The sequence below is a fragment of the Chamaea fasciata genome, unplaced genomic scaffold (genome assembly GCF_029207755.1).
Source record: "Chamaea fasciata isolate MVZ Bird 193981 ecotype frontalis unplaced genomic scaffold, bChaFas1.0.hap1 SCAF_1, whole genome shotgun sequence".
Taxonomy (NCBI): Eukaryota; Metazoa; Chordata; class Aves; order Passeriformes; family Sylviidae; genus Chamaea; species Chamaea fasciata.
In genome coordinates this window covers 9,618,672-9,646,248 of record NW_027094086.1, presented here as the reverse complement: position 1 = coordinate 9,646,248, position 27,577 = coordinate 9,618,672, and the positions used below count along the sequence as shown (strand labels likewise).

At 44.4% G+C, this 27,577-nt stretch overlaps 2 protein-coding genes across 6 annotated transcripts in view; both read right to left on the bottom strand.

Annotated features, from left to right (window-relative positions):
• Positions 1-15,837, bottom strand: part of CYRIB (CYFIP related Rac1 interactor B) — a 98,049-nt gene extending 82,212 nt beyond the window's left edge. Inside the window, exon 1 of one of the 3 annotated variants that reach the window (XM_066175933.1) lies at positions 15,788-15,837. The gene's annotated coding sequence lies outside the window, so the exon portion shown is untranslated. Of the gene's footprint in view, positions 1-11,925; positions 11,944-15,662; positions 15,746-15,787 lie in introns of those variants that run through there. The other 2 variants (XM_066175944.1, XM_066175961.1) reach the window with 2 other exon arrangements.
• Positions 15,838-21,475: 5,638 nt separating this feature from the next.
• Positions 21,476-27,577, bottom strand: part of ASAP1 (ArfGAP with SH3 domain, ankyrin repeat and PH domain 1) — a 144,844-nt gene continuing 138,742 nt past the window's right edge. For all 3 annotated transcript variants that reach the window (XM_066175892.1, XM_066175911.1, XM_066175902.1), the window contains 2 exons: positions 26,078-26,200; positions 21,476-24,143 (listed from right to left, as the gene is read on the bottom strand). In XM_066175892.1, coding sequence (XP_066031989.1) covers positions 24,069-24,143; positions 26,078-26,200 — 198 coding nt within the window. In that variant the 3' untranslated portion in view covers positions 21,476-24,068. The remainder of the gene's footprint in view (positions 24,144-26,077; positions 26,201-27,577) is intronic.

Sequence of the window (27,577 nt, the reverse complement as noted above, 5' to 3'; positions counted from 1 at the left end):
TCCAGTGGCACAATCATGAGCTGAGGGTGCTCAGCACCTCACAGGACTGCAATGTCACTGTTGCCACTGTTCTGCTGTTACACCACTAAGTGTGTGGTGTTTGGTCCAATCTGAAAACTAGAATTATGTCTAGTCAAAAAACCCTAGAATACAATTTAGTCAATCAAAACCTCAACTGGTTCTGCAGCATTCACTTGAATTTCTATAAACCAAATTTATTTTTGTGTGTGATCTAACTGATATTGAGTACAAGGCTACTGAAAAATGAGAGAAAAAAGAGACTATGATTTAGTTATTAGCTCACCAACTACATTTACCTCTTTAAAATTACACTGTTTTGATGCAGTCATCTGTTGTATCCCTTTATACTGCTGCCTTCTTGCAATGCCATCAATATGTTCCAAAGAGCAGCAGACATTAAAACCATTTTTGTGTACCGAATTGCTGAATGTAAAGAACCTTGAAGAAACCCTTTCCTCATCAGTACACACATTTTTTGTAGGTTCTCCCATGACCTCATATGAAGTGGTTAGGTAGCACTCTTTTTCTGTGGGATAAGAAATCCCCAGTCACCCATCACCCTCATGGTAGGCATATTTGGGTTATGAAGCAGAATTTTTGAGCACAATCATTTTAAGATGTCTGGGTAGCTCAAGGGACAGAAATAAGAGTCCTTATTGGTCCCACAAGCACAAGTCCCTCTAGCTGCAAGGAGGAGTTTGCTAGCAGAGGAAATGGAAAGACAGGACTTTCCCGTGCCGTAATCTGTGAGAGACAGACTGGGTGCAGATGAACGCTTCCATGAAACAAAGCATTTAGGCAGGCACTTAAAACACTTCCTCTGCTGAGCAGCTGTAACACTACGCACCAGACATCTTTCTCTTCCTTTTTCCTGAGCAGGAATATGGTACCTAGGGCTAAATCTAGCACCAGATACAGCTGTTTAATATTCACTTAGCAAGAAAAGATAGTAAAGCTGGTATTGCACATTGTAATTGCTTAAACTCATTCTGAGTTTTCTCAATTGATGAAAAAATAATATTTTATATGTCCAGCTGATAAACCCCACTCATGAGCTGGGAAACACTCTGTTTCTGTTTATACCAATCTGGATCCAGTCCCATCTGAGACAAATGGGTTCCTGGAGTCACAGCTTAGGTGCCTGTTATGTTAATGATCAGACTAGACAGTTTTTCCCCATGACCACACCGTCTCTGCAAGATTGCATCACAAACCAGCAGGGCTTTTTAAATACATGATCATATTCTCCTGATTCTAAATTATTCCTGTCTCCGGCAGTGAACAAGCTAAAAAACAGAAAGAAGCAAAATGGTCTTCTCTTGTGAGGTGCTAGGCTGTAACTCGGAAGCTTAGACCATATTTCTGACCCCAGAATTCTCTTACAACATTAAGCAAGAAGGCTTCGAAGCCCGGCAGTGGTACCTCCCATTCTGACAACTTCTCAGTGCCTGAAGTGATACCATTAAACTTCAGTAATTTCATACGCAAAAAGCTAAGTTGGAAATATTTGTACAATGCCTTTAAAAAACCACTGGTGCAATTCCTGCTCCAGACTAAGCTTGCAGACTAAGTCATAGATGAGAGGAAACCACAGATGCTGAGATCTGCTGTACACATTGGCTTTCCACCACTAAGCTAGTCCTAAACCAAGTAACATGGTTAAAAGTTGGAGCAGCAGAGTCTCTACTACGTGTTATGCAGTGAGGCTGAGCACTTGGAGTTGCTTTCTAGCTTGCCTGTGAGCCCCTGGCCTGTGACAGGTAGTCATTCTTTCTGTCCCAGGACACACAGTCTGCACTCCCCTGGAAATCAGGTTAATGGTGCTGGACACTCAACAGCATATGTATACCGCCCAGTGAAACTGCTTGGGTCATCTCCTACCTGGCTGGCAAGATGTAAAAGAGAGACTAGGGGTACTGCAGTGGAAGCACTGGGAACGTAACAGGGAAGGAGAGAGCTGGAAACAGCGAGGAGCCCAGAAGTTTCACACTGAGAAAGATCTAGTGGGAAATGCAGGGCACACAGAATGCAAATCAGGAGAAAATTACAATTCATTAGTTACACTGTTCACAGAACTCTATTTTTCAATTATATTTTCTTCTCTTCTAAGAAAAGACAAATAGTACCTGCTCCTTCATGCTCCCATTATGTTGCCATTATTATTTTAATCTTAATTGTTTATCAGTTGAATTTTACTTTAAAAGGCTGGTAGGGGCAGATATAGAAAATACATTTCTGTGGTTTGCTCAAAGAAGACCAGCTTAAGCAGGGATGTGAGAGGGCCTGGGGAACCATGTGAGAGCAAGGAGAGGCATAAGGGCAGTGAGCCAGTCATAAGTGTGCATGCTTCTAAATGGTTTTAATGGGGTCACTTCTGTCCTAAGGCACAACACGCTGCTGCTCGGATGACAGACTCTGCCCCTGAGCTTGTGAAAGGTTTTGCAGCTGAGTGTGACAAGCTTGGGTTTAGTGCAGAGGGGGCTGCACTCAGGACTTGAATGTGGCCAGATGGCAAAGAGGGACACGTGTGCCCATTGGAAGACTGAATGGCTACCAAGAAATAAGGCAGAGAGTAGGAGACTGTGGTGTAGAAAAAGACCTCGTGTCATATTGAGACTTGGACAAAGGTTTCAGAAGAAGTGGCTGGTTTGGGAAAGGATGCTAAGGGACAACACTACAATATAATGGCTGCTAGTGAGAAGGACTGACTGCAGGTTTATTTTGCAATAAACATTTAAATTGCACAGTGCAGAATATTTTAAAACCTTCCTCATCCTCATTAGTACAGCTAATCACCTGGTGACTGTTTTCTCTTTTTTGTGTCATGTTTTTCTGCTATACAAAAATACAAAATATACTTTTAAACTCAGAAACTGTAATTGAGTAGACAATGAACAACATGGGGTGGTCCAAACATGTAGCAGTTGAGAACTCTCCTCATTTAAAGCCCTTCTTACAACAGCATTTGTCAAATACTGTTCCCTCTACACTACTGTCCCTCCCTGCCACAAGAATATCACAGGCAGCCATAGAAGAATCTTGTTAGAATTAATCACTGATCATCTTCTTGTAAAGGCTTTATTTTATTCTAAAAGGGGGTAAGGGCAAAGCACACACATACATATAAGCACCCAGAGCTTTAGGATAAAAGAAGTAAAAATATTGGTCATATGAGTTTCTCCCTCAGGAAGAACAAAATACAGGCATTTACTAATCAAAAAGGGGTGTTTTTTTATTTTTAATTGTGTTTTTGCTTTTGCTAATCTTTAAAAATGCTTAATATATTGCTTGTGAGCTTCATGTTTCGTTTTAATGCAGTGTTAACCCTTGAAATCCATTAATTTGCCTTACCTTGCATTAAATGCTGCAATCAATTCAGTCTCAATATTCTACATTTCTATCTCTGTTATAAAAATAAAAGTTCTATTAGCTTTACTTGGCTCAAAACCAATACAGTGAACTACCTTTAATTATTAATAATCTGTTTCCCCTTCAATAAAATCTTTTGGACCTTTACTACAGTAGAATGATATATTTATTTGGTGTGTAGGGTTCAGAGCAATACAGTGCACTCTCTCTGGGAAAGAATCCAAAAATAACTATCTACTTGATATCAACCCAAGGGATTTCCTAAGGGAATGGGAGTATCATTTCAGGGCAGATCACCAGTGGTTTAGGGGAATTAGACAAATTTGTGTCTGGGGAACAGATGCTTCAGGGTTTGTAAATGTGTGAGAGAACCTTTCCCCCCTCGGTCACCAGTTCAGGTCCATCCACCAGAGCACTGACTGGAAGCTATTAAACATCTAATGAACTTCTGGGGCCTCCTGAAACAGGGAGTGGGATTCCTAACAGACACTTGCTAACATCTTGGAGCTCCTCCCACCCAAGATGCAGCCTCACCAGCAATACAGACACAGAAACTGGGAATAAGCATGGTGGAGTGAAGAACATTTCATCTGCTAAATGCAGTAAGCAGGCTGCTTCTGGACTGGCAATCCAGGTTTAGATTTACTGCTGGCACTTTCTTGTTCTTTAAAAGAAAAAAAAAAAGATATATTATAAAGCAGTGTGTTATGTAACCTTTCCTCACAAATGCCATCAGAAGGGCTCAGAAGCCTTACAAACCCACACTTGCAACGTCTCAGGCCTTGGAGAAGATAAGGGAGTAAAGAAGGATTTGTTTTCATACTTAGAGGCCAGTTCTGGGAGGCCTGGGACTCTTGAACTGCTACACGCTGCACATCCAGCTTTTGGGCAGGTCTGCTAGGGGAAAGAGGAGACAAATGCTGAGCATTACAACCACAAACCACAGCTGTTGATGAGAATTGGCAGGAGACCAGGGAATGCCGGGAAGCATGGATGGCCTGCAGCAGAAGGTAGGGCTGAGCAGGGCTCTCTGACACTTGAAGCTCTTTTATTCATCTCCTGGTGCTTTTCCATCCTGGCATCTGGTTTCCGTGACAGCGCAAGGGAGGGACGCTATGGTGCAATTTTATGGTATGTTCTCCTGGGCTCTGCTGGCACTTCCTTGGGTAAACATGCCTCGCCTCAGGCTCAGCTTCAGCAGGCCCCTGGGTTCAGATTATTTGCAGTGCTGTAGTTTGCCAATAGCTCAGTCCAGTTGTCTCCGTATTTCATTTGAGGAAGAGGGGGTCGAGACTTGCCAACTGTCCTGCCGCTCCCTCAGGACAGAGCCATGCTGAGGGCACAGACAAGCTCTGGCAAAGCACTGTCCATCAGTAGAGCTGCCACCACGAAAGCAGGTGATGGGGCTCATAGCTCTGTGGTCCAGCGCAGGAACTGGTGAAGCTGGAGCCAGGCTTTGTGCCACGAGACTTTGGATGTACCCTGGTGCTCTAATTTCCTTGCACCCTTTTGAGTGGAAGCTTTTTGGGGCTCTCTTTATCCACTCATATGCTGCATGACTAAACCATGCCCAAATTCAGGCATGGGTTTCTGAGTAGTGCAGTAATATAAGTTGCAAAGAGCATGCAAGTTTTAATGCCTGAAAAAGGAGGAGGGAAAAGGGAAAAAAAAAAAGAAAAATAAAAAGAAAAAGAAAAAAAGAAGAAAAAAAAAGGGAAAAAAAAAGAAAAAGAAAAAGAAAAAGAAAAAGAAAAAGAAAAAGAAAAAGAAAAAGAAAAAGAAAAAGAAAAAGAAAAAGAAAAAGAAAAAGAAAAAGAAAGAAAAAAAGAAAAAAAAAGAAAAAAAAAGAAAGAAAAAAAAGAAAAAAAAGAAAGAAAAAAAAAGAAAAAAAAAAGAAAGAAAAAAAAAAGAAAAAAAAAAGAAAGAAAAAAAAAAAAAAAAAAAGGAAGGTTTCTGTAATGGGATCTGATGCTCACCCGTTTTTGTTACCAGCATGTGCAAATCTTGCTATTCCGGTCCATTATATTCAACAATCTTATACTCAGTGGCAGGTGAAATGTCATACCTCGGGGTAAATTTTCACTGCAGTAGGCAGAGAATTTGTCCTTTAAACACCCTTAGTATTAACAGGACATTGATCCAGCCATTTAAACTCCAAGAGATTCAAATGTCTCATGTGGGACCACTTTCAAACGTGTTGACATTTTGATTCACAAAAATAAGACACTTTTAGAAACAAATGCAAATTCATTTCATTCTAGATTTGAGGTCAGCTGGATACTGGAAGAGAAATGTGCAATGAATGTTTAGTATGCTCATCAGCTATCTTTTAATCTCTGTACACTCAAGGGACAAAAATTACATCACAGAGAGGAAGGACAATTTCTAAAGTTCTCTCTATTAACTAGTGTATCTTCTCATGGGACTGGAACCTAAATTCACCTACTGCACTAGGAATATTAGTGTCTAGGGCAAAAGGAGGCTCTGGGACAAGGGACCAAAATTCAGTGACCTCTGAAAATATGTCTTTCCCACAATTGGATATGCTTACATCTCTGAAGAGTTCTGATCCTGCTGAGATCCACTGGGGAAACTGTCAGAGTTTTACTGATGTCAGTGAAATTCACAGTAATATTGGAGCCCAACAAAATAATGCAGGAAAGAAAACAAAACAAAGTAAAAACATACCAAGAGGGGGTAGCTTAATCTGTTCCCAGGCCAATGCTCTGCCTAGTCTTCCAGCTCAGAAACTATTCAGCATACTACGAGAAAGATGATCTAAACAAATATTTAGAACACACTCACAACTGCCTGACAGATAGTGAGTAGGTCAAACCTTAAGGGAACACAGCAAAGCCTGAATGTTGGTCTGGGCTCCATCCTGCAGAAGAAGGTAAAGCAGATGTGGAGCAACTTTGGAGAAAGACCAGCTTGGCAAGTTGGTGGGTCTGAGTTGGGTGTGAACTACCACCACCTGCCCTTGGACCAAGGACTGGGGGGTACTGCCATGGCTGAAGGCAGGGCACTGGGGGCAGAAACATGGCTCACCTCCCTCCTGTCTCCCTGTACTTGAGCAGGTGGTGCAGCTCCTAGCAGAGGGGAGTGAAAGGGGATCTGCTCCCTGTGCTGAACCCCAGCAGACAGGGCCAGCATGGGCTGGCTCTGGTTTCCCCCAGAAACAAAGGACGCCTCTAACTGCCCCCCAGAGCTCCCCCAGCAGCAGGGCTGACGAGAGGCTGAGGCATGCTGGGCACACGGGTGGTAATGTGGATGGGGTGTGTGCTGTTATTCCACAGGGGATTTCACAGGAAGCCCACGGCTCCTCTCGAGTGGACATGAGCATCCCCTGTTGCAGAAACCCCAGCTGGTGAATGTCACCTGACGGGAAACATGAGGACTCAGATCATCTCATGCATGAGGAACTAGGGGAGGAGAACAAACACAGAGGAAGTTCCTCACCAAAGTCCCCCTGCAGAGCAGCCTCTGCTCTTCCCCTTCCCCAGCAGGGCTGGTGCAGACAGGGTTGCAGTTCTGGGAGCCAATGTCCAGGGGAAGTTACACCAATTTGGGCACTGACTGAGAACACAACTTCCCTCGCAGACACTTGTACAGCAGTGCCCAACAGGGCTAAGAGGAAGAGGAAAAGCCCAGACACTGTGCAACATGCAAACAACTATGTTCAGCTCTATGAAAACTACCCAGGAACAGCTCCAAACTCATGCAGCACTGGGCAATGTGCTGATAGGCATGATCTGTTTGGTAGCCTTGGATCAGATGGTCCTCTCCAAGGGCTCTGGATAAATGCTACAGCCTGCCAGTGGGCTCAGCAGGCACTCAAGGTTATCAGGATCAGTCCTTTTCTACGTGCTCACTTGAACATAGTATTGTCCTTCTGGGGCCCTGCTTTCCTTTCTTGCTTCCTCAAACTGACTGGCATTTGCAGGAGTCTGCAGGGGAAAAAATTTACAGCTCCTGAGCCAGCTTTGTGATCTCCTGGGAGCCCTCTGCAGAAGCACGTGGGGTGGCACAGTCACCACACAGGTGGCCAAAGCAAGAGTTTTGAGTACATCCACCAAGCGCTTCTCACATCAGGTAGTTTATCTTTTAAGAAAAAGATGCCAGAACAAACAGAACCTCAACAAGTTTAAAAGACCAGTTTTCTTGGTATGAACAGCAGCTACAGGTCCTGGGTGCATTTACACCTCAGTGCATAAATGTATTTTAGAGGTGGTGTGATTCATGTTACGTCCAGGCATACAGGGTGGGTAGCAGCAGACCTAGAACAGGTGCAAGTGGACCTAAAGCAGGTTTTGCTCATAAATGCAATTATAGTTACACAAGTAACCAGGATGTATCAGCTGTGGATCCTCAGCACAAGAAGTCCTGGTATAAGACTTGCAACTTGGAGGCACTCCTAAAACCGTCTCCTTTCAAGGCAGTAATCCTGGGAAAGAAATGTGGTCCCAGTCCTCAAATAGAGATGGGAGTGGCTTCTTCATTCACATTTGATGGATTTCTGTAGGCCATTGCCAGTGATATCTGTGATACTCAGAGTGCACTGACAAGAGAACACTAACATATACAGTAAATATTTCTTAATGCTTCAATGTAAGCAGAGTGCCTGACAGACTCATTAAAGCACAGAAGATGGTCATCAGTGAGTCCTTCAGCGAGAGTTAGGATTCACAGGCAGGAGCACCTGCTCTCCCCAGTTCTGGGATTGACAGAAGAGTCCTAGGAATTGGGCTCCTATTTTTTACCTATTAGTTTTGCTGACTGATCCAGACCAACCACCATGGAAGCCCAAATCATCCCTAGAGCTTGCAGACCACTGAGATATTCCCCATGTCACTCTGTCCCTGTGTCTCTGGCGCTGATTTAGTGGAACATAAATCATCCATCACTGTCCTGGGTTGAAGTATATTCTATCACCATCTTCATGAACTGTTGAAACCAGGTGAGGCAGTGCTCCCTGCCTCCTCCACTCTGGATTATCTTCTGTTAATGGGCCCATCAGCACCTTTGCCACACGACTCACAGATAACCCCCTCCTGGGCTATCTCCTGTTAATGGGCCCATCAGGCCTTATCACATGACTCACCATCCCATTGTGAGATGTTCTGCCCAGAGGAAGGAACCAAGCATTCCAACCTGGATATAAGCTGAGACTCTGAACACCAGAGGGGCGCTTACCCACTGGATTCCCAGAGGACCCAAGCTACCAGACCTTTCTACAGGATCACTGCTTCAGGAAGACCACCTCATCTGGACTGCTTCCATCACTCTGCTCAGGTTGTATTCTGACTCTGTCAGTGGCCTTTTGTCTTATTGCATCTATTTTGTTTTACTTTCTTTCCTTTTTTTCCTATTAAATTGTATCTCTGACTCGGAGCCTCTCATTTGTTTTGCTTTCAAACCACTACAGTCACGTAACTGCCCTGCTGCCAGCAGCTGTCCACTGCCAGGAGCACACTGCTGGATGAGGCCTGAAGAGACAGCCTCCAGTTGTCCCTCCATGGGATAGGTTCAGAGGAGGCACAACCCAGGGAAATCAGCCAAGTCCAGGTCTTCTGTGGCTTTTCCATTTGGGGATGGTCCCTGCCCCTTGCCTGAAGCAGCCTGGGCACCTCACCAGCCTCCAGTACAACCCCTGCCAGAGGTTTCTGGGCAGCAATGTGCCTGACGCCGTCCAGCCCTCCCTGGTTTTGCACCCTGCATGCTCTGGTTGGGAGAATGGTGCAAGGAGTGTGAATCCAGCCCTGCCACCCAGGGTGAAGCTCTGCAGCCACCCCTGGCCACTGACAGCCAAACCAGAGCCCTCTCTGGTGCTGTTACAGGAGGGAGGTTACCAGTTTAACTGTACTGGAGCAATGCCAGCCCTTTGAGTAAACTTTTCAAAGCTGCACTAAGGCATTGTTTAATTTTGATTTCCAAGTGACCTCTGATTCCTCTGGATATGCTAGGGGTGGAAGAACATTCACTCCCAGGAGTTTGACTTTGGCAGTGGGCACAGGGCCTAGCACGGCAGTTCCCAGGGAAGGGAGGAGAGAACAGCTCTTGCTGTTCTCCCCCCCTCAAACACATCAGCCCAGCAGTCTACTGCACACTTAAACTTGCACCAATAAACCTGTTTGCATGGGTCATGCTGCGAATGAAAACAACGCCTGGATGTGAGATGAAAAATAGTCTGCAAAGAACCAAACCACCCGAGAATTATTCTAGTGAGGTGAATAATTCAGCAACTGGTTTTTACTGCAGCCCTGTTAACAGAAACACAATTACAGAAGAGGAAAGTAAGCCACAGCTGGGAAGAGGAAACAAGTGTCTTGGGGGCTCCTATCTCACCGAGGAAATGGTGGGTGGATCTGGGCCCCAGCATGGGACTCAGGCCACATCCAGGGCTCTGACAACAAGGGGCCTTAGCACGATGCTGCCAAAGCTGCACTCGCAGCAGTTCAGCAAAGAAATGAAAGGAGTGTGGTAAAAATGCTCTGGCTGTTGCTAACACTTCACAGTGCTGAAAGTAGCACTGAGTATTGGCACAAGGTTAGTGGTATCTGCACAGCTTTCTGCTAACTGGTGACTGAGCCCTGCGGGGAAGTGAAGCTGCAAGGACAGGAGTGGGACAAGGCGAAGGAAGTGTGAGCTGCAAACCTCTGCTTGCCTTGTTCAGCATCAGATGAATGTTAATCCTCTGCTGGTTTGCACAGCCACAGACAGGCCTGTTCCTACTAATTTTAGCCCTTACCTAATTTAAAACTACAGACATGTTATTTTCATCGTGATATTTTTTCCTCTTTTTAACAGGTTATAAGCTGCCAGATGCACTCTGCCTAGTTAAGAAATTGGTGCTGTCCAAGGGGAGGTGAGAAACCTTTTGTTAAAAATAAAAGGCAGACAGAACAAAATTGCACATCAAAACGTGGAGTTATCACAAGTGCCACCTCAGCTGCCTGTGCTTTGCTGAGGGTCTCTGGCCTGGCTGCACTGTGGTCTGGAGATGCACCTTCCTTAAACCCCAGAGGTCCCGGCCCAGCATGCACGGTTGTCTCCCAGCTGTGCACACGCAGAAGTTGTGCTGTGCCCAATCATGAGCACAACATAAAACCACTCTCTACCCTCACTCCCTCCACCCATTCACCCACCCTGCTTACATGCCTTTGGTCCTGCTGCCCAAAAATACACCTGCACCCAGACCTCCTCTCCCTGCCACTACACTTTTCCCCTGCCAAGGACAGGGGAAGGGACAAGGACCTTCTGGTCCCTCTGCTCCTCCCCTCACTCCTGGATCTGTCACCTGTCTCCCGCAGAGGTGAACAGTAGATGAAGTGCTGAGCCTGCCCGCAGTGGGAGGCAACCCTGTGCTAGAAATGGGTGTGAAAAAGTGGTGAAATGAGGAAACATTTGTGAGAGGAAGTGAGTGGGTGGAGGGAAAAGCCTGGAGTGAACAAAAATCAACAAATAACACATTGAAACTTGAGCTCTGAGTGCTCAGGGTGGGTAACAGTACACTGAAATACAAAAAAACAGAACACACAAATTACTTCCAGAATGCAAGTATTCTATGCTAACACACACCTAATGTATGCTAGGGAACAAAGTACTGAAAATCAAGAGGGGGCTCAAAATAAAGAAGATGTCTTAAGATCTAATGCACAGCAGCACAGGTAGCTCCAGTGAGGGTGAGAAAGGGAGGCAGCAGACCATGCACATGCATCTTACTGGATCCAAGTTACTGGATCTCAAAGTCCGAATGGATTGATGGGCTTACTAACCAGACATGGATTTTAGCAATTGTTAGCAGACTGCATGTCCCTGTAAATTTTAATTTAGGACTTTCAACTAAAGCATTTGAAGGATAATATTAAAAAAAAAACAAAAAAAACCCCAAACAAACAACAAACCAAAACCCAAAAAACCCAGTTATTTCCAGAGCAATCAAAATGGAAGCCCAGCTCTGTTGTTTCTGATACAGCAGTAGTTCCTTAGTAAAGATTTTTCCCTGACAGATTTAGCAGTGCAGGGACCTAGGAGTACAATTCCCAGTTTTTCAGCCTATTACATGTGCATTCCTGACCTGTAAGCCTTTCCTTCCTTCTCTAGCCTTGCAGAGCAAGATTGACAGTGCTATGTTTTCAGCAACACACCAAAAAAGACCTTGTTTTCTCTCCTTAAAGGACAACAAACTTGGCCCAAGGGGACTGTACCAGAAGCCAGCCATTTTTGCCCTCAGAGAATCAGCCCACGCAACCACAGCTCCCACTGGTGAGAAGTTATTCAGACAAATCCCTCCTCTAACCACTCACCCAGTGAGTTGGTTTCATCCAAGTTGCTGCCATGGTCGTGGGGAATGAACAACAGGCAGGTAAACAGCAATTATAGCATGCACAGAAAACTGCCCAGTTTTGGTTGCATCTCATTCCTTCCCACAAGTTTCAAACCAGCCTGTTCCACAGGGAACTTCAGAAGAGGTTCCCTTCCACACATAGTAAGACTGCCCATACCACTTCAATTTTAAAAGAATAACAAACTGACCTGAGAGTTGTCTGTATATTGTCCCCAAATTTGTCAGTGGAGCAGCCCGAATGTACTCACTGGGCATGACACGACTCCCTCTGGGGCTGCAGCGAGCGCGCGCTCTTGGAAAGCCAGCAGTGCCTCCGTGCCACGGGTTATGATGATTGCTCCTGACAGGTTCTTCATGGTATCACAACAAATTAGGTCACAGATTAGATTTTCATAGCACAGATTACAACTTGTGTCTACATCTTTTTCTTAGATAGAGAGGGCTGTGGCCAGGAGGTTTGACCTCAAGATTGGGAACAAGGCAGATGCTTGGGATTGGGCAGGGGGTGGGGGTCCTATTTCTGGTTGTGACAAAGACTATCCTAGCAAGACTCAGATAAAATCCCTAGTTTTTTGCTGTAGTCAGAAGACTTGGTATTTTCCCCTTTCTATCCAGCAAGCCTTTGAGAAATGAGTTTGTCCACTAGATACCCCGGGGTAGATCTTACAGCATTGCTGCGAAACAGATAGAAAATCCAGTTCTAGAAAGAAATTTTAGAAAAAAAAAGAATTTTTATGATAGAAAAGCAGCTTGCACCACCTGAAAAATTGCTGGGAATGGAAACTAAAGCTACATATTAGACTTATCCCACCTATTACCACAAGGTCACACACATATTCAGCTTGAACATCTCTAGTGCAGAAAGACCTCAAGGGAATAAATTCACGTGTGCAGTATTTGTTTTAAAATATACCCAGCAAGAACAGTAATAGAACTCAAACACCAAAAAAAAAAAAAAAAAAAAAAAAAAAAAAAAAATTAAAAAAAAAAAAATCCAATCTATATCAAGCTCTACACAGAGAAGCACAGAACAAAGGTTTCCAACAGCTGAGTGACTGCAGACACTGCAAAGTGCTTCCTACCCACTGTGAGATACAGCCCTGCTGCAGATTTGAAAACCAGCTCCAGCAACTGTGTTCCAGCAGACTGTCAGGGCTGTGTTCTGCTCCCAGCCACCTCCTCCCTCGGAGCTGAGCTGCTGCAGGGGAGAGAAGGCTCCTGGGAGCCAGCGAGCTGGATTCAGCTCCCAGTGGAACCATTCAGGCCTGCATGGGGGTAGTGATTTAGCTGATAAGTAGGCTCACAGCCATGGTAAGCACTAAAGGAAAACCCAAACCAGATGATCAGGAAGACAGGTCTTGGACTGAACTAACCTCAGAGACAAGTCTTTCTAAGTCAGGGTAGAGAGAGCAGTGCAGGAATGACCTTCAGCATACAGAAACAGTCCTGATACCACAATGGAATCACCTTTGTGCTTGGGTAGCTCAGAGAGCTACACTGGCTCTCTACGGAGCCTCTGGAGCATGTACTTACTCAACCAGAGCAGGTCTGCTTTTACCTGCTGGCAGACCAACCTCTAGTCCCTAACAAGCCCCTGAGGCTGTCTGCAGCCAGAGGACACAGCCTGTCTTCCTGTTCCCAGGGCAGCAAGAGGAGCACATGATGCTGAGCCTGTGCCCTGTCTGCAGGTTTAGACAGGCTGGTGCTCAGCACGCTCCCCTCGGCCTCACACCAGCCCAGCTGCCAGCACTGCTGGCCTGAATCATCGCCTGTGCCTCCAGCTCTGAAACAATCTCACACGTCACTTCAGCAGTTTTTCACAGGAAATAGGCTTTTACTTTCAAAATACTCTGGGCCTTGTTCCCCTCCAACAAGCACAGGAAGTATCTCAAATACCAGTCTTTATTTTTGTGAGCCACTATGTACCCTCTGATACCTCTGAGTACAAAGAAATAAATAGTACTTGAGAGTGGCTGTGCCCTTCCATGCTCAGAGGCAGAATTAATGTTTTTTTAACTCCCCTCAGTGCATAAGCCTCTCCCAGTGCTCTTGCTGGGCACACTCAGATTTAGAGGCATGGAACAAGGCCTAATAATTTTCTCCTCAAGCCTGAGCTGTGCTGTGCCGATTATTGAAAATCCATCGCACACGCTCCTTGCTGAACAGTCTGAACTATCGATCTCAGTTAGAGAAAAGGATGCTCTGGACTTTATTGGAATTGCCTTTAAAAGTCCTGTTGGTACAACTGTTCTACTGGACGCTGAACACTTCCTAGTCTCCCTGCAGAGCACTGCCTCAGACCTGCTCAGAAGCTCCTTTCTGCCAGGGGCTCCTGGAGAGTCATGGAGGAAAGCACATCACCGACCCTGGGAAAGCAAGTGGTGACAAGTGTCAGAGGATGCACTAATGAGGGAGCACCTCTGGCCTGAGCTGTGCTCCCAGAGGGCAAGAGCGAGCAGCAGGTAGGGACTGCTGCCTGCAACAGCAGCTGGAGAGCATCCTGCTGCCTGGACAGGCACAGGCTCCTGATCCCTGCTGAGCAGGGAGCCCAGGAGGAGCCATGCAGCCAAATACTGCCTCTCTCTAAGGCAGGATGATCCTGAGCAGCACCAAGCACTGAAATGACCCAGGGGGTCTGTGCGCACCCAAGAGGGTCCTTCAGAGCACATGTAGGCACCATGAACCCTCCCCAAATCCCCACAGCATCAGTTCTGGCCTCCTCAAACAGGCAGAAGCCATTGCCAACCTCGTTTTCAGTCAAGCTTTGAAACAAAGAGGACATTAAACTTCCACCAAAATCCCACATCTCTTCAAAGCACTTCTCAGTTTGGGGCACAGATGCGGGGTTTTCTGTGTTTGAATGAAATAAAAGGGCCTTTCTACTGTTTTAATCACATACCTAACAAAACACTGAATAAGCATCATCGTCATGGCCTTTTGGGTCTCAAATTAAAGAATGTATGCATTTTTTTTTGTATATTAAAAAATGGTTATTAGAGGTAAGAGTTCATTTTTGAATGGCAAAAGGGTAACTCCTGCTCCAAACCATACAGCCAAGTAATCCTCACTGTTTATGGGATGCTCTGTGCTACTCTATTCCAGCACTAAGCCTTTTGAAATGCTACAGCTTGCTCAAGAGTGGGGTAGTTTTCACACAGAGTCATGATCACAACCACACTGGCGCTCCTGCCCGGATGAGGAAGCACCAGATACCCCAAAGCAGAAGTGCTCACCCTCTCACCAGCCAGTCCAGCACATTTCCGCCTGCTGGGCTGAACTTTTAGGTACAAGATTTGCATTAACAAGGACGACTAATAAATAAGTCTTGGGCCTGGTACCCAGCATCTGCACAAAAAGCCTCCATCTAACGTGGTCACTGCTGCTCCCGGCCCAGGATGGCCACGAGCAGCACCCATGGTGCAAACGACCAAACCACGGCTTCCTCCTGAGGCCGGCCAGCCCAGCTTGCTGCTGGTCAGCTTCAATCCGGCAGCGACTGGAGATGGTGTGGGTTGGTGTGAGGGCTGTCACACCGCTGGCTGCATCTGCCACGTCCGTGCCTGGACCCCGGGCACACAGGAGGACCTCCCGTGCCCGGCCTGTCACCCAGCCCGCAGACAGAAGCAGATCCGCCTCGGCCCCTTGACCCGGGCGGCCTCGCAGTCCCCGTGTGCCCTGGGGGAAGCAGAGCTCGGCCAGAGCTTCCTCCGGCCGCCCCTGCACTCTCTCCGCGGCCCCACTGAGCACCCGGCGCCGCGGGAGGCGGCCGGGAAGGCGCGGGTCTGCCCGGGCAGCGCTGAGCATCCTCTGCCGGGGCTGCGCCTTCCCGCCCGGGGCTGGGGGCAGCGCGGCGGCGGCCGGCCATATACATACACCGGCTGCTTCCCGGCTCCTCTCCGCCCCGCGGCTCCCCACGGGCGCTCACCCCACGGCTCCGCTCAGGCTCCTCCCGGCTCCTTAGGCGATCCCCATCTCCCTGTCGCTGAGCCGCCCCTCGCCGCTGCCTCGGCGCCCCGCTCCGCCCGCCCGGGGGGCGCGGGCAGCCCTTACCTGGGCACGGGGCGCAGCCTCGTCCCTCCGGCTGCCGGCGGCGTCACGGCCGCAGGTTGTGGCTGCGGGCGGCGGTGCCGCATTGATATAAAAGGAAGCGGCGCGGGGGGAGGGAGAGGCGGCCCCGGCACCTTCGCCGCGCCCGGCTCCGATCCCCGGGCCCCTCACAGGCTCCCTCCCCGCCGCCCCCGAGCAGCAGCTGCGGCTCCCCCGGGCAGCCCCGGGGGCAGCGGCACTCGCGGGGTGTTCACCCCGCCGGGTCGGGGGGAAAGGATGGGGCGCAGGTCGGAGCCTCGGCATCAGCCCCCACATCCATGCCGGGGGACCTGGGGAGACCCTTCGTGAGGAGCCAGATATGGCCCTGCCCTCACGGGCTGCTCTGGGCGAGCACGCAGGAAGCGCACACAGCACAGCGGAGCACGGGCGAGGCTCCGCAGCCATGGGAAGGGAGCAGCCACATGCCGGAGCACATTGCACGCTTCAAATGCGTGTAACAAAACCCAGCCATCTCCGCCAGTCTCCTGGCTGCAGGCTCTGCTGGAGCTGCCCTGGCCCGAGCAGCACCTGGGGCTGCAGGCTGGTGCCCAGGGAAGGAGTGACATCCTGGAACAGGGTTGTTGACAACTCCAAATGCAGGTGTTAGTCCCTGCTATGGTCAAGGCCTGGTTATCCAGCCTGGCAGCCAAGCCACTTCAGTGAGACATTGTCTGCAAGACTAGATTTGGAGGATCAAAGAAAGAACTCATCAAGGCCTAATTTCTCCTTCAAGCCCCAAGATCTCCTTCCATCTCTAGAGCTACACTCAGAATCCAGAGCAATTGTGACATCTCTGAGGCACCTTGTTCTGTTTCTTCTTCATCTTCTCCATCCTGTTGACAGCTGATGACATCTTGGTTGCAGAAGGAGTGAGGGTCCCCCCAGGACATGGCCTATCCATCTGCTCCTCAGGAATCTCTCCCTCCAGCAACAGATGCTGTTGTTCTCCTGCACCATCAATCCCATTCAGGAAGGGACAGGGATTAGGTATGGGTAACATGTCTTAAGGTAATTTCTCTAAATGGCATTTTGCTTCCCAGCTTTACTGTCAGTTGTTAGTGGGGGGCTGTGATGCTTCAGTTCACTCTGCAGACCCCAAGGCCCAGGCCTTGCCACAATGGCTACAAGTCCCATCTTTTGCCCAAAGCAGATGGAGACGTGGGCAGCAGCGAGGCTGGGGTGCAGAGAAGTCCCCTAGGTATTGGGACCCCTATGCAGAAGTACTTAATTTGGTGCCTTCTTTTATATTCCACCAGGCAAGCAGCTAAAGCTGTGGGTCATTGGCAGAGCAGGCACCTACTCTGCAGAGGGAAGCGATGACCCCTGGCACTCCCCAACTAAATAAACATTATCAGGGGTTCCATTTTGCATGAAAAGCCTTTAGATGGAACTGCCATGGGCAAATGAGAAGAACAAATCCTGCTCTCAAGGATTTTAAAGTAGAGAGGGTTTTTCCACCTCCAAATTTCTTGGAGGTTTTTTTTGGAAGTGGTTTTTTGGGGTGGGTTTTTTTGTGTGTGTTTTGGTGTTTTTTTTTTCCCTTCCCTCTCAAATTTCTCTACATCCCAGCAGGGAAGGGGGAATGGAAGGAGCTTTTCTGCTAGAACCAACAGCATCTCATCCAGACAGACCTGGCTGGGAACAAAAGTGCCAGTTAAAGGATATTCTGTCCCTAAGCAAGGTGGCTCTTTCAGATCTGCACCAAGGAGAAAGTGGAGGTGCCAGAACCACATCTAAGGATGCATCGGGTCCTGTGTGAGGCCGCAGCCAGAGATTGCTCTGGCAGGGCAGCAGCACCTCCTTGCTTACAGCCAAATGTGGAGGAACAGGCCCTGCTGCTCCTTTTCAGGGCCCAGCAATTACAGCAGCTACTTGCATAACACTGACCAGATGGTCTCACAGCCCTGCTGCCCTCCCACCCCAAGTGCTGCTTGCTAAGATATTGTTGCTTCTCCTGGACAAGGAACCTTCACTTTACTGGAGTCTGCATTACCTTGACCTCTCAGGTAAGTATATGGCCAGCCTAGAGGCAGTGCTCACAGGACAGCTGCTGACTCCTTATGTTGATCTTCACATCAACAATGGAGAAATTTATACTCTTTCAGAGGTGTCCAAGCTGTGGTGTGTGATGGCCTCCATCCCCAGCTCTTCTCATGTCTCTGCCTTGTAGCACATGTAGAGTTCAGATTTATTTCTATACTCTGCAAAAGTCTTGGAACTCCCTATCCTCCAGCATCACTTGGTGTCAGTTCACTTCAGATGAAGACGTTTCCTGCTCTCCAGATGTCCAGACTGCCAAACTTCCCTTTTAAGCAGCTCTGTGCACCCTATCCAGGCAGGTTTAGCATTTGTTCTCCTGTTTCTTCCTGCAGAGCTTGGCCCAGTTCCTGTAGGGAGGACAGACACTGAGGAGAATCCTGGATCACAAATCTGCCCTTCATCCCCACTCTTCTATCCACAGAGGTCAGAACTACTGCAATGGTCCTGAAATTGCTCCATAAGACTTTTTTTTTTTTTTCCCAGTTCCTGGGTGGGTTTCCACACAATAAAAAAGTCTCAGCTGAAAGGAGAGCATGTGGCTGGCTGCAGTTCACTTACTGCTCAGCTGCCTGGGGCTCTTGCTTTCCTGCCTACAGTTGTTAAAGTAGGGCTACAGCTCTGAATTGAAACCCTACAGTGAATAAAGGGAAGGCACTTGGATTTGTAGGTCTGGAGCCATGGATGGGAATAGATGCCGAATAGACAAGTGATTACAGGCAGTAGAAACTTCTCTCATTGGAAAAAAAAGTCTGTCTTTGAGGTGTCTAAAGCAGCAAGTGGCTGCTGCTGTCAGGTCATTAAGGAAATCTGCAGGCTCCAACAGAAAACCACAATAAACCCCTGCCTAATCACCAAACAGCTGCTGACTTTTTTTGTGCATTCAGCTTAAGGTGCCTTGTCTTTCCTTCAGTCTGAAGTTCAGAAGCACATTTCAGTCCTTTCTGATACCTAAATTTTTGGATTTTTTTAAAGGACTAAGACCCCCGACTCAGAGGGACTGTTGACAGCTATTGTAGCAGGGATGGGAGAGCAGGGAAAGATGAAAAACATTACTAAAATAGGTTTAAGAGCAACTTAAGCTTGTAAATTTGCAGGCAGAGGTAGTAAGTTATTCCTGGAGCATCCCCTGAGGAAAAGACTGGGAAAATTAATTAGTTCTCAAAAACCAAACCCTAATGCTACTGTTTTGAAGTGTAAAAAGTTAAAGGCAAGAGCCAACCTCTAATACAGCCATTCTAGAGCAGTTTGACTGCTCAGGGTTGATTCATCCACCCAATGGGACTGTGAGAGAAAAATCAGATTCAGAATTTCTGGAGGTAACGGAGGCACAAAATTATCTTCAAGCCTTGGGAGGGAAAAACAAAAAACAAAAACAAAAACACCACACGTGGAAATGGACCTAGTCCTACAGAGCTTTTCAGAGAAGAGCAAAAAGCACAGGGGGAAGGGATTTTTCTGATCAGACACTACTAGAACCCAGGTCAAACTTGTTGGAACAGCATTAATAGAGTCAACACTGGATTTAAAGTTCCAGGTAAGCTTAAACCTTGTTCAAAACATTCTTTAGGTGGTGCAGAAAATGACCGACTAGCTTCCCCTCTGCTCTGACAGCTTAGCAGATGTGACAGCTGTCACAAACTTTCCTCCCTGCCCCCACCATTACAAAAGGACTGGAGCAGACATCCGCCTTGCTGCAGCCGGGAGGATCTGTTCTGTAATTTACAGAGGAACAAGGCAGAGCCTGTACCATGACACACTATCGTTTTTACTGTTCCCGAGCAGCAGCTGACCAGAACCAGCCAAGACGAGCAGGTTTTGTGCCCGCTGCAGCTTGGGGGGGGTGTCAGCTAAGCATGAGTTGACAAACAGCACTTAGCTTATATGAAAAAGAAACCTGAGCACTCCTTCAGCAGATGACAGAGCTGTAAATCTTGTTATGTATAGCCCTAAAAGAATCATTAAGACGACTTAGAATAGTTAGGTTGTATTAGATAAGAAAAATGTTGTCTTGCAGCTATGCAGAGGAAACCATCTTACAGTTGCGTGTACATTTTTCATCCACTTGAAAAGCCTCCAGCTGTTTCAGAAGGGCTAAAGGGTCCAATAAAAGCATCCCTGAGAGCCTTAAACTCTTAAGGTGAGAAGCTCTCTGTAAGAATGTAAGGTCTGAAGCTGAACTTCATTTACTTATGGACATTGGCTCCTCTGTCTAGTTCTGGTTTCATGGGACAGAAGGGTTCCCAGTCCAGGGTGTGAGTGGCATGAAACTATGTAAGTGTGGAGCACAGGAAAATAAAGTTGTTTTCTGTTGATACTCAGATGAACTACCACACAGAACTAGGGAGTTCTGGGGAGGGGAAGCACCCGAAAACAAATCAGATTTATCCGGTTGAACTCTTTGTTTTCTGTTGTGCAGTAGGGAGCTACTAACAGTTTCATTCTTTGGTATTTAATATTTGCACCACTTTCACTGGTATACACTGCCAATTTTCTGTTTAACTGTGAGCTTTATGTTTGCCAGGATAAGGGTAAGGAGACTGAAACTTTGAACAACAAAGGAGGTCTCTGGGCATGCGTTTGACTTGTTCTCTTCGGCTCCAAAAGTATATGAGATATCCACCTCAGTTTTGACTAAGGAAAAGAAATCAATACATGTCACTGAAGAACATGTAATACAAATAGGACAGAGAACTGGGGCTGTTGGAATCAACATCTCTCTCAATGCTGTTATCCGAAATATTGTGACACAGTAGAAATTGAGAAAGAGAACAATATTTAACCAGACTGATTCTCCTGCCCCACATCCATATTTTCCCCCTTCAACCCCCCGATGTTGAGCCTATGTAGATTTGAAAGCCCCAAACAAAGCAAGCAGGATGTTCTGTGACAGTGGTGACCACACCAGTGCCACAATCCAGTCTGAAGAAGCTCTCACCATAGCAGTCTCCTGAGCCCTGTGCTGTGGCAGCCACTGTTCTTGATACAAACCAGATCTGATAGCTCCACACTCCAGCTTTTCCTCTGGCTAAAGGATGTTCTTGTTGCTTTCTAGCAATTTCAAGTGACTTGTTCATTTTGGAGTAGCTTTGACAGGAATGGGTCTTAAATGAGAAACATCCAAGAACTGAGTCAGGGATGGGGGAAAAATAACCTCTGCAAGCTGGGTCAGGACTGAAATTCTAAGCAACAAAGTCACTCCATGCAGGAAAGATTAGTACTGCTCTAGTTGGTGTGAGAGCTGCTGTCGGGCTGGGAGATCCTGCCCACAGACAGAGTTTGTGAATGGTTCCTTCAACCCCACGGGCTACTGTGGAAACAACACAGAGGGGGCTGGGAGCCCCCAGAGTCTGCCAAGGCCAGAGAGAAAGCAATCGAAACTCATGGACAAAACAAGTGGTTTGATGCTAACTTTAGTAAGTAAAGTTTTCCAGATAAAGGCAATTGCATCCATATTTAACAGCTGTTAAAGAGATACACATTTAATTGCATTATATAAGGAGTGCTTTATATTCAAGAGAAAACATTTCAAATGTCTTAGTTCTACCTGTTTGGAATCCAGACTTTCTCCCTAGAAGATATTCCAGTTGACAAAAAGGGCCTTGTTCAGATATCTGGGATCAACTGAATACATTTATTTAAAAGCAATTTTAAATATTAAAAAAGTAGAAATTAACACATACAGTACTCAAAAACTGTCACATTAAATACATGTGAATAGACATGTGTACTGATGTTTTACCTTAACATTCAATGAGAAGTCAAGATTTTAACTAGTGGCATGACCAGATCTGATTTCTGTACACGTTGATGTACTATGTAATAAAAAAATAAATAGCAACTGTTGTTCAACAGTAAATAAGACATCATCTGCAAAGCAAACTTCCCCCTCTGGGGGCACCTTCCCCTGCCCCTCCCCCCAACCCTTTATCAGCTAATTTTCCATAAAGATTTAGACTTTCCAAATACTATGTCATATACAAAATTGCAGACAGTGGCTCATTGAGTTCAAATATAATACTGTACTTAAACTCAATCAATATCATACATTTTCAGATTTCTTATGACCCACAATAAGCCAGAATAAACAGAACTATTGTTCCTTATGGAACTCATTTAATTTTATAAAATGCATATGTATACTATTTTAAAGAGCGTAGAAAAGAATAGACATTTGACTCTACATAATTTTACATGCCTAGGTTTTCTTTATATGATTTGCATTTATCAGTTTATTTCAAGATCACTTAAAAATACAATTGACCACAAAAGTGAATAGGTTTTGTTCTTTAATGCAACTTAAAACATTGTAGTAATGGATAAAATGGAATGCTAAATAAATGCTAAACCTGACTTCCTTTCCATAAAAACAAAATAAAGTCTGAAATACTGGAGCTGGTAATACTGAAAGATTAGATGCCAGCAGGCTCGCTCACTCATTGCATATTTTTTTTGGAATTCATTTTTTAAAAATAAATGATAAAACCATTAATAGTTGATAAATGTTTTGCATTTTTTTTCATGTGGGATTTAGACAGATATTTTTTTCTAAATTAACCACAAACAGAATTAAATATTCACTGACTACAGTCTTGTAAAACTGTATTAGAAATGAAAGCCCTCAGAAAGTCTGAGATATGCTTTTATGAAATGAAAATCTTTCCATGCAGCCAAGACAATCTGCTTTGAAATAGCAGCACTAGTTACTGAAGCCAAAATAACATTTAAAGCAAGTAATACAAAACTACATATGAAAGTCATGGAACCCGCTACAGACAAACCATGAGAAAAACACAACCGCATGATGTTTCAACAGATTAAAAATTATTGTTGAAAGTGACACAGGAAATTAAAGTTTCCAGTAATACATTGAAGTGTTTTCTGGCAATGCAACTTTATACCAACTTTCAAGAAACCTCAGGTCAAATGCAGCTTTCCAAAGATGTTCTTAGAAATGAGTTTTGTGACTGTATGTCTGTTACTTCGTGCTTTGGGTTGCGACCATTACTGTCACAGTTTGGTGAACTCCATGAAAACCAGCCTTATCCTTGTGATCTGAGATCTATCATTACCAGCCTGATCAAATGCACAGGAGGTCATCTTAGCTTCCACTTTTTAGAGCATTAAAAATAATTTAAATTTATCCTTATATCACCACTTAAAAAAATTATTATTTAGGTAACTAACTTTTAGCAAGGTTGAAGACAGAGGAAAAAAATCCACAAAATCATTTTTCAAAGAGCCAATTTAGCTATAAACAAATACTGTTGCAAGCTCACATTAACCTGAATAGCAATTAAGTTAAAATGTTCTTTTCCTCAAATGTAGCTATATGACTACAGTACTACTTTTGTACAAAGGCAGGTTTCAAGTAAGCATCTAAATGCATGCACAATGTCAACAGTTAACATTTGCTAGAAGTCCTTGGTTACTAAGAATTCAGTGAAAGAAACCAGCAAATTTCACACATATCTACTAAAGAACAATATGACTAATTTTCATTAAAATAAGTTTTTGAATGAAATAAATTTGTAACTTTTTATAGTGAGGTAATATCACAGGGGAACTGCAATCACAGTTTGGCATAGGTCCACATAATATAAACATGAAATGCTGTATGCACACTGTAAAACATTACTGTTATCTGTAAAGTCAGTGAATATTTGTCTTCATAATTACACTTAACTGAGCACTATATTAAATAAATATCGAAGTGGGTTTCATAGCTGTAAACTGCATACACTTATGAACTGCAGACTGATCTTTAAATTGTCCAAAACCATTCACTCATTCTAACTTTCTGCTAATTGTATATTGAGAATACCAAGTTATTAGGAACAGTCATTTCTGTACAGTTACGTGGGTGACAGAGACCACCTATGTTGGAAAACTGGCAGTCCACACGTGTGGGACAGCACGGACAGAGATGGAAGTGCTAAATGCCCAGGATGGCTTCAACAAACCCGGTAAGGCGTGCCAGGTTCCAAGGCTACCATAATACTGGCAAAGGCAGAATAACACGGTATATTTACAATACATATAATTCAACCTCATGAGGTGAAACTTAAATGAAATCTTAATTTGTAACAGCAGCTATATATACAATTGTGCACAGGATTACAGGGAGGCAGCAGCGTTCGCTTTTGCTAAAAAGCCCGTCTTGCATGAAGAATGTGCAATGCTCAAGTTTAGGATTTGTTTGTTTTGACTAGTCTGACAGAATGTGCACAAAGGACACTGGAAAGACCCCTTTCCTCTCTGGCTGTCCTTCGATGTGGCCAATCTGCAACACAGGAGAAGAAGGTACATATATACATATATATAGATAGATGTGCATGGGTACACACAGACTTCACAGACTGCATTCATTCATTCAAAAGCAGCACAACTGCTCACAGATTCCCAGCAACTTCTTGGACAGTCTGAAGCAGACCTTAGTTAACATTTGAATTTGGGTAAAGAAACAAAACAAAACTGCACAAACATATTATAATTAAGAAAAAATGAAGCCAATTAAATCTAAAAAGAATAAAACTTTTTTTTTTTTTTGGAAACTTACATACATCACTGAATTTCAACAGTCTCACCAAAACGGAAGCTTGAGTTTCTTTTGTCTGATAGGCAGATTTTCAGTAACATCTTTGCAAACCACTTATCTTAGTTAAGTGAATAAATCCTGAACATCTCACTGAAGGGAATTGTCTGCTATATTTGTGAAGTTACTCATGATAATCTGCATGTTTCAGTTAAGGTGATAAAAGCCCAGCTGTTTTCTCATTGAATTACTATGATACCTAATGATTTAGATGCATAGTAGTGTTTACAGTGCTGTCTGATTAAGAGTCCTTCAGCTACAACTTCCTACATCTTTTGCATAATGATTATTTATAAAGAAATAGCTGATAGACTTACTCAAAAAGATTTTTAAAAATTGAATATTTTATATGAACTTTCCATGTTTAAAATGCATAATTATAAACAGCTGTTGAATAGCACTGGAGCAGCAGCCCTGACTGACCACGTAAGCCTCTTCTCACTCTGCTACAGTGCTGCTCACTACTTGGAGAATAATGGTGTACCTTCCTTCCTCTTCCACAAGCTTACAAAATGGGAAGGGGAAACATACAGGGCTGGCCATTTCCTCTTGGAGAGCCAAAGTTTTGAAGCATATGAGTCACCAGCCCTTGTTTCCCTTCTCAGAAACACTCAGACTAGGGTGCTTCATGGAACTTGCTGGGCATGTCCCCAAAGGGCTTAAAAAGCCACTTCACAAAACAGATCCAGCAGGGAAGGCAGCAGTAATCAGGGACTAGGCGATAGGAGCAACACAAACACTTTTCACTGGGCACTGCTCTTTGGATATCAGCTTTTCAGTTGAAAATCTTCCACACTTACATGATGAGTGAGAGGAAAATGTAGCTGGAAACAAAACAGCAAAGGTTTTGCTGCACTTAGATTAGGATATCACAGGCAGCATCGCATTAGAATTTGTTTCAGTCAGTCAAATGAAATCTGTCTCATTATCCCCAGTAATAATTCTTTGGCAGGGAAATATGATGTAGCGGGGCTTTAGGGACATGAGCTGGATTGTCAAGAAAGGCTGGAGCCTTCATGTGGGGTTGAGAAAAACCTGGTGTTAGCACTTGAACAATATGCAGTCCACAATAGGGGGAGTATGGTATGAAACAGGGACATGAGAGGGAAGAAGGGAAAGAAAATGTTATCTGCCCCTCATTTAAGAAGAAAAACATCAGCTTCTAGCATCAATTACAAAGTATTCTTTAGATTTCCAGCAACTTCTGTAGGTATAACTTAACATTTTGGGTGAATTGAAGATAATTACACATCTCATTTTCGTGGAGGGTGTAAATTTGTTAAATGGAGTAAGAATCACCACTTCTTCATTTAATGAAAGGCTGTGTGCATTACAGAGAGAGACGTGTAAATATGTGTTGTATAAGCCAGCAATAAAGCTAAACCTGGTGGGGCTGGTTCTAATAGACCCTCCCAGATAAAAGAGTTTTTCTCTAACAGAAGTTTAAGGGCTGGCTGTTAGTTCAGGCAAAAAGAAACCAAACAAAAATCAAAGCAAAACAAAAAGAAAGCCCACCATCTATAACCGAAAATAAAGAGAACCCCCCCACATTTGGAAAAAGAGACTTTCCTATAAAAGTCATAAAGTAGTTATGTGGAACTGTAAAAGGGAAAGATACATACCCACCACTCTTGGTCCTCTTCACCAGTTACAATAATTACTTCTCCTTCAACAAATGTGAGTTCATCATCATTATCTGCCTGACAGTCATAAATGGTCTTCACTCGCCTAACTTTGTTTTTCCCCTAAAAACAGAATGAAGTTTGAGATAAAGGACATGGGAAACAGAGAAAAAAAATGCATGATATGAATTTTGCCTTTTAGTTGTATTTTATTTTACAAGAAAATGAAGACTATCAATTACTTTCTGTGCAATTGGGAATATAGAAATCCAAAAACTCTCCTTCAACAAGGATATTAAAAAAATAAAAAGTTACCTACACAGTTGTAGATTTTGGTTGGGTTTTTTTGTGGTTTTGGTTTTTTTTTTTTTGTTTTTTTTTTTTTTTTTTTTTTTCTTTTTCATTTTTTTTTCTTTTTTTTTTTCTTTTTTTTTTTTTTCTCTTAAGATTCAGAACTCCCAGCAGAACGTAACATGAAGTGCTTAATAGGTAGCCCTTAAGAGGGCTTAAGTAACCTCTCCTTCCACTGGTGAACAAAGTTTAAATAACGTCTTTACATTGTTGAAGTCTGCAAACACCCTCTTTCTCCTTTAATACATACTTCATCAAAAAACCCACCATGAACAGAAAATTAAATCCAGTCTCCTCTGAATGCTCCAAGAGAGGTAAGGACTGAGGAAAATGCTGCATTGAAATCCCAGTATTCCTTACAGTTTTGGATCTAGTGCAAAAACACAGTATTCTTTGATTTCAAATCTGCTCACAGGACTGGAAATTATTTTTTTAGCAATTCTTCCATCCAAATGTTAGCAATTTCTTACTAAAATTACCTTAATATCAGATGGCAGTACTATTTTCAGATGATAATTCACACTAGATATTCTCACAGCTCTACCATTCTGAGTCCAAGTATTTTCTAGGTCATACTTTGCTGCATACTGCTAATTCATATGAAAAACGCCTCAGCTATGGACTCCTCCCCAAACATATGTTTCTTATGGCAGGGAAGATGACTTAAATGATTTCCAAATAGAGTAAGTTAGAAATATTCACAGCAAAACACTCTTGCTACTTTATATTCCTGTATTTTCATACCCACACCTCTTCAAAACCTACAGTTACTTCTTTTAACAGAAGTAATCAGATAACAAGAATGCAAAACCCAAGAAGAGCAGAAGGAGATGAGAAGCAGAAGGGCTATGAAGGGAAAAGTCAGCAGGTTTAGAGGAATTTGAGCCAAAACTAACTTCACAGAGGAAATTTCCTAGGGAGTCTTTTCTTTGCTGTTACCTACCCACTTAAAATTCCTCCATGTTTTGGCAAAAAAAAAAAAAATCAATCCCTGCAGCTCAACAGCAGAACAGATACACTGAAAAAAGCATTCACACTAAACTCAAGGTACAGGAAAATAACAATTACAGGGGGATTTAAGGCAGAAAGCAGTTAACACAACATAAAACTAAAAAAAAACCCCATAGTCAAGACAAATGAAGAGAAATA